The following is a 7,643-nucleotide window of genomic DNA, read 5'->3' as shown; positions in this document are numbered from 1 at the left end:
GTTGTCGACACAGATTGACCAAAGTAGTGCCAAACCCTGGATAAGAAAAAATTCTTAATATATTTTATATATTTAAGTTTAGCTCGGGTCAACATGAGGGTTTTGCCCACTAACTCGAAAATCGAATCGATTCAGTTCGGGTTCAGAAAAATGAACCCAACCCTATCTGAAACTACTAATCCAACCCAACCCTTATAGTTCGGGTTGGGTTGGTCCGAGTTGTCGGGTTGTCAAATTGAATCTACACCCCTGTTATTATCTACTGAAATTAAATTAAATTGGATAAGGTGGAATGAGTTAACAAAATCACATTACAATGATACAATTACCAACAAATTTCATCTTGATTATTTCAATTACACTCAAAATCAATTGAATTCATCCCAAATGGAAGCGACCCAATTGTAAATTCGATGTGAATTTCAATGGGTAATCTCCAAAATCCTCAATTTCAGAAGCTATAATCCCTTTTGAAAATCCTCTCACTCATCGTTTTCAATCCCTTTTTGAATCCTCCATTTTCGTCCGCTGCAACGTTTTCTTGAGCTCCTCCTTCAATGGCGTCCTCCTCGAATGCCGGATGGCTCAGAATGTTGGTCATCAACTGCGTCCCTCTCAAAGCGTTAGTCAATGGCAGATGCCCTTCCGGCGTCTCCTCCGTCAGCTCCCAAATGAACTCCGTTGGAAATGCTCTGTAATTGTACTGCTCAATTTCTGTATCCAGTTTCTTCATCCATCCAAGTTTCATGAACAATTTTGTGAAATCTCTGTTCACTTTCTCGAAAACCCGTTTCTGTACGCTATACCCAAATTTCCCATCGCTGTATTTCTGCCAGAGATCGTCGATGGCTTTCAGATTGTCGGAGGAAACGAATTGAACTTCGGAGAAGTAGACGTAGCCTCGTTTTTGTGCAGCGTCGCCGGCGAGGGCGATTAAAAGCCGGCGGGTCTCCTCGTCTGCTTGCCGGAAGTTTTTGGCTGCGAGGTGGCGCTCGAGCTCGTCGAAGGAGACAGCAGAGGAGGTGTCTGAGGAGAGAGAGAAGGAACTGGCGGCTGCAGCGGAGAGAGAGGAAGTGGCAGCGACAGCGGCAGTGGCAGTGGGCGTAGAGGTTGATTTGAGGAGGAGAGAGGAGGAGGAGAAGGGATTTGGGGAGAGGTTAGGACGGTGGGGACGGCTGAGTGTGTGGCGGAGAGATGGAAGAGAGTGGGAATGTTAAGGATAGTTGACCGTTCACTACAAGGCAATTACATTACGGGTTACCATATTTGCCCTCTTATTAAAGGCAAATATATTGCATTCATTTATTATTCTTTCCTTTTATTACTATTTCCATAATATTTGTAATTTATCATATTTCTGTATCTTGAAAATGATTATAAATAAGAGGACTCTCACCCCCATTTAGGTGTGGTGATTCAGCAAACATTCACATGGTATCAGAGCCCTTTCGGTTTAACAACCCTGATCCTTTCTTCTCTATGGCTTCCGAATCTTCTTATCATCTTCTTCCTTTCAATACTCTAATCCATATGATCACCATCAAACTTTCTTCCTCCAATTATCTTCTTTGGAAAAGCCAACTTCTCCCTCTCCTTGAGAGTCAAGACATGCTGGGCTATGTCGATGGAACTATGGTTCCACCACCTCGCTTTGAACCAGAAACCTCTTCAACACTCAACCCCAAATATTTGGCATGGAGAGCAGCCGATCAACGACTTCTCTGTCTCCTGCTCTCCTCTCTCACTGAGGAAGCCATGGCTGTTGTCGTTGGTCTCCCTACTGCACGTGATGTTTGGCTTGCGTTGGAAACTACGTTCAGCCATCAGTCGAAAGCTCGTGAACTGAGACTCAAGGATGACTTGCAGTTGATGAAACGTGGCACCAAACCTGTTGCTGAGTATGCCCGTGCCTTCAAAAAAAATTTGTGACCAACTTCATGCCATTGGCAGACCGGTCGAGGACATTGATAAAGTGCACTGGTTCCTTCGTGGACTCGACACCGAATTTTCAGCTTTTTCTACTGCTCAGATGGCTCTTACCTCTATCCCCTGTTTTGCAGATTTAGTCTCTAAAGCTGAAAGTTTTGAGTTGTTTCAGCTCTCCCTTGAGTCCTCTAACTCCACTCCTACAGCATTCACAGTCACTAATCGTGGTCGCACCCATGGAAGCCACCCTGCTTCCTTTACCAACCAGCGAGGTCGTTCTTATTCTCACAAAAACAACTCTTCTAATCGAGGACGAACCCACTCAAGTCAAGGTCGTCGACCACCTCACTGCCAAATATGCCGCAAAGAGGGCCATTATGCTGACCGCTGCAACCAACGGTATGTTCGACCTGATTCTTCTCATGCTCACCTTGCTGAAACCTTTAACACGTCATGTTCTATTGCTGGACCCGATACTGCTGATTGGTTTCTGGACACTGGAGCTTCGGCCCATATGACTGCCGACCAATCTATTTTGGATCAGTCTAAAAATTACACGGGTAAGGACTCTGTGATTGTAGGAAACGGTGCATCCCTACCCATTACCCACACCGGTACTCTTTCTCCTGTTCCAAATATTCACTTGTTAGATGTCTTGGTTGTCCCTCACCTCACTAAAAATCTTCTTTCCATAAGTAAATTAACGTCTGATTTTCCTCTCTCCGTTACATTTACTAATAATCTTATTACTATCCAGAATCGTCAAACAGGAAGGGTGGTGGCAACCGGTAAAAGAGATGGAGGGCTATATGTGCTGGAGCGCGGCAACTCTGCTTTTATTTCAACCCTTAGAAACAAATCTTTACGTGCTTCATATGATTTATGGCATGCTCGTCTAGGTCATGTGAATCATTCTGTTATTTCTTTTTTAAATAGAAAAGGTCATCTTTCTCTTACGTCTTTATTGCCTTCTCCATCATTATGTAATACCTGTCAGCTTGCGAAAAGCCATCGATTGCCTTATTCCTGCAATGAACGTAGGTCGTCTCATGTGTTAGATCTTATTCATTGTGATCTTTGGGGTCCTTCTCCCGTCAAATCAAATTCGGGTTTCCTTTATTATGTTATTTTTATTGATGATTATTCTCAATTCACTTGGTTTTACCCTTTAAAATTTAAATCTGATTTTTTTGATATTTTTCTTCAATTTCAAAAATTTGTGGAAATCAATATTCTTCTCGTATCAAGGTATTTCAAAGCGATGGCGGTAACGAATTTACTAGTACTTGTTTCAAAACTCATTTACGTAATTCTAGCATCCACCATCAACTCTCTTGTCCATATACACCTGCTCAAAATGGTCGTGCTGAGAGAAAACATCGTCATGGGACTGAGACTGGCTTGGCCCTTCTCTTTCACTCTCATCTTTCTTCTCGTTTTTTGGTTGACGCCTTCAGCACTGCAGCTTATATTATCAACCGGTTGCCTACTCCACTTCTTGGAGGTAAGTCACCCTTTGAACTCCTTTATGGCTACACTCCACATTATGACAATTTTCATCCCTTTGGTTGTCGTGTTTATCCTTATTTGCGTGATTATATGCCTAACAAGCTTTCTCCCCGCAGCATTCCTTGTATTTTTTTGGGTTATAGTCCTGTTCATAAAGGGTTTCGCTGTCTTGATCCGGCCACCACTAAGCTATATATCACCTGTCCTGCTCAATTTGATGAAACCCATTTTCCTGCTATCCCTAGCTCTCAGACCCAACCTCTTTCCTCTATTCCTATTTCAAATTTCTTAGAACCACATTTTCATCATATTGATTCATCCCCCCTACCACTTCATCACCGCAAACTCCTCGATCCAGTTCATCCCCGTGTGATATTTGTTCTGACCTTGTAGATGAGTCTGTGCAGGTTGATACTTCTCTTGCAGGTTCCACTTTGCCACCCTCGACTTCTAATTCGACCTCTATTGAACCTCCTGTTGATTTCTCTTCTTTGGGCACTCATCCTATGATCACACGAGCCAAAGCTGGTATATTCAAGACTCGTCATCCAGCAAATCTTGGTATTTTGGGCTCATCTGGACTTCTTTCTGCTCTTCTTGCATCCACTGAGCCAAAAGGATTCAAATCTGCGGCTAAGAATCCTGCTTGGGTGGCTGCCATGGATGAAGAAATTCGAGCATTACAACAAAATGATACTTGGACTTTGGTTCCTCGCCCTGCCAACACCAACATCGTGGGCTCTAAATGGGTGTTTCGTATTAAATATTTGCATGATGGATCTGTCGAGCGTTTCAAGGCTCGTCTTGTTGCCAAAGGTTATACTCAGGTTCCTGGTCTTGACTACACTGACACTTTCAGTCCGGTTGTCAAAGCTACCACTGTCCGTGTTGTGCTTTCTATTGCAGTCACAAATAAATGGCCTCTTCGACAACTTGATGTCAAGAATGCTTTTCTCAATGGAACTCTTATTGAACGTGTTCATATGGAACAACCTCCTGGGTATATTGGTCTTCGATTTCCCACTCATGTTTGTCTATTAAAGAAAGCCCTCTATGGTTTAAAGCAAGCTCCTCGTGCTTGGTTTCAGCGTTTTAGCTCATTTCTTCTCACACTTGGGTTTTCTTGCAGTCGCGCTGACACGTCTCTTTTTGTCTTTCATCAGCAATCTAACATTATCTATTTGCTTCTTTATGTTGATGACATTATTGTTACCGGCAACAACTCATCTCTTATTGACAGCTTTACTCGCAAGCTTCATTCTGAGTTTGCTACCAAAGATTTGGGTTCTCTCAGTTACTTTCTTGGTCTTGAAGCTTCACCCACTCCTGATGGTCTCTTTATTAGTCAGTTAAAATATGCTCGAGATATTCTTACTCGTGCTCAGTTGCTCGATAGCAAACCAGTTCACACTCCCATGGTTGTTTCTCAACACCTGACTGTTGATGGTTCTTCTTTCTCTGATCCTACTCTCTACAAATCTCTTGTTGGCGCCCTTCAGTACTTGACTATTACGCGTCCAGATATTGCCTATGCTGTCAATTCTGTCAGTCAATTCTTGCATGCCCCTACTGCAGATCACTTTCTTGCTGTCAAACGTATTCTTCGCTATGTCAAAGGAACACTCCACTTTGGTCTTACCTTTCGTTCATCCACTGTTCCTAGTACGCTAGTCGCTTATTCGGATGCTGACTGGGCTGGTTGTCCCGATACTCGTCGTTCTACATCCGGCTATTCTATTTATCTTGGTAACAATCTGGTTTCTTGGAGTGCCAAAAAGCAACCTACTGTCTCACGCTCCAGCTGTGAATCTGAGTATCGTGCTCTTGCCACAACCGCTGCTGAACTTCTTTGGGTTACGCATCTTTTGCATGACCTCAAGCTCCCTATTTCAAAGCAGCCCTTACTCTTATGTGACAACAAAAGTGCTATTTTTTTGAGCTCTAATCCCGTTTCTCACAAGCGGGCCAAACATGTTGAACTAGATTATCATTTCCTTCGAGAACTTGTTATCGCTAGCAAACTTCGCACACAATATGTACCCTCTCATCTCCAAGTTGCTGACATCTTCACAAAGAGTATTTCTCGACCTCTCTTTGAATTTTTCAGATCCAAGCTTTACGTTCGTTCAAATCCGACGCTCAGCTTGCGGGGGGGTGTTAAGGATAGTTGACCGTTCACTATAAGGCAAATATCTAGATATTTGCCTTACATTACGGGTTACCATATTTGCCCTCTTATTAAAGGCAAATATATTGCATTCATTTATTATTCTTTCATTTTATTACTATTTCCATAATATTTGTAATTTACTATATTTCTGTATCCTGAAAATGATTATAAATAAGAGAACTCTCACCTCCATTTAAGTGTGGTGATTCAGCAAACATTCACAGGAAGCTGCCATGGGGGAGAGACAGTATGAAAACGGGAAGAGAGGTTTGGGGGGTTCTGAGAGATAAGGTGTGGGTGGAAGCGGAAAGGGCACAGATCACACCGTCAAAAAGGGCCTTTGATTGGTTAGTTGAGGGTGAGGTTAGATCTCTCCCTCTCTCCAACATTTAATAATTTTTGTCTGTATTATGTTCTTTGTATTCTTCATCAACCTTGAGTGTTTGTTGTTGGTGATCCTACCAACTAGTATGATTTGTGAAGATCCAAAGCACAAAGATTAGAATAGAGAAGTTTGATGGATCAAATTTCGATTTTTGAAAGATGTAGAAGATAATCAATACTAAAAATATCTTCACAAACTCTTATTTGAGATGAAGCTGGATTTCATACTAACATAGTAGTGAAAAATCAAAGATTGATAGACTCTAGGGTTGATCCGGTTGACACTGCCAAAAATGTGTGTTCAACATTGTCAAGGAGAAGACAATGTTAGATCAATTGAAGGCCCGGTCGAATATGAACAAAAAAAAAAAAGTCGCCATCTATAAACAAATTATATTTGATGTGTAGGTTGTTCAATAGTATGAAAATGATATGTTGCAAATCATATAAATGAATTCAATATGACTATAAGTTAATAGAGTTACATGAATTAATTTTGATGATAAAATTAAGGACTTGATTTTGATGTTATCTTTATTCGAGTTGTGTAATACTATTGGTGTTGTGATCACAAGTTCCCATGGATCTAAGAACTAGATGTTTGATGAAATTCAAGATAAAGTTCTCAGTAGAAGTATTTACAAATTAAAAATTTGAGATTCATCGAGCAATGCTCTTAGTGTTGACCTGGGGAAGAAGTAAATCGAAGTGCTCAAGCAAATATGCTGATCAAAATCAAAGAATTGGGAAAATCTTCAAACATGCCATAAGTTATGTGTTAGAATTGTGAAGAAAAATGTCACTTTTTGATATATTGTACAAAATAAAAGAATAAATAAAAGCACAAATATAGGGACGATGATTCTATAACCAAGTAGAAAACACTAAGGATGCTCTAATACTTAGTATGGATAGTTCGGTTGAATTCTAAATTTTGGATTCAGCTTGTCTTTTCATTTATTAGGTTCATCGATTACCTAAGCATGAAAAACATATTTGATTCAGCCATACACATTTATTAGGGAGATATTCCTATAGATCACCTAATGAACGAAAATTATAAATTATAAATCATAAATCGTACATTAATGCAAGATCAATGGAGAGATAACATCTATCAATCACATAAAGCACATATCACAATATCTCATTCATTTTTATTGTAGTAGAAAGCATTAAAATAGGCCTACTTCTAAATTTCTCAATCTTAGGGCATTTTTGTAAAAATGATTGTTATACCCTAAGTTGAGATTTTTTAGAAGCTAGTTTTTTTTAAATGTATTATGCAAAGCTAGAAAGAGAATATGCATGATTAGAATACGACTTGCGCAATATGAATGAGCATGTTGTAAGAAATTACCAAAACATCCTTATAATGAGATTTGCGATTTATGCTATTTCATATGCTTTTTGATGTGTTAGAAAGGAGGACGAGTTATTGTCATCTATGCTCTCGTCATTTGATGGATGTACCTCATTGTTGAGCTTGTTTGTTTGTTTGTTTGCATGAATATTTTAGTTTATGTTTTCCGTACTTTAGGTGATTGATATATTATCTCCCTAATAAGCTTGCTCGCGTGTTTAGAATATGTGCACCATGTTCTAGGTGATCGATAAGATTATCTCCCTAGCAAAGCATCACAAGAGAACCAAA

At 40.2% G+C, this 7,643-nt stretch overlaps 1 protein-coding gene across 1 annotated transcript; it reads right to left on the bottom strand.

The window, feature by feature from the left end:
• Window positions 1–283: 283 nt before the first annotated feature.
• On the bottom strand, window positions 284–5,903 carry LOC111455853 (tetrapyrrole-binding protein, chloroplastic-like). Its single transcript, XM_023097480.1, has 2 exons — window positions 5,833–5,903; window positions 284–1,211 (listed from the first exon to the last, which is right to left on the bottom strand). Exons 1-2 carry the CDS (start codon window positions 5,838–5,840, stop codon window positions 452–454), a joined length of 768 nt encoding a protein of 255 aa, XP_022953248.1. The 5' UTR covers window positions 5,841–5,903; the 3' UTR covers window positions 284–451.
• Window positions 5,904–7,643: the final 1,740 nt, after the last annotated feature.

The sequence above is a fragment of the Cucurbita moschata genome, unplaced genomic scaffold, assembly GCF_002738365.1.
Source record: "Cucurbita moschata cultivar Rifu unplaced genomic scaffold, Cmos_1.0 Cmo_Scf00018, whole genome shotgun sequence".
Lineage (NCBI taxonomy): Eukaryota > Viridiplantae > Streptophyta > Magnoliopsida > Cucurbitales > Cucurbitaceae > Cucurbita > Cucurbita moschata.
This window is presented reverse-complemented; position numbering and strand designations above follow the sequence as displayed.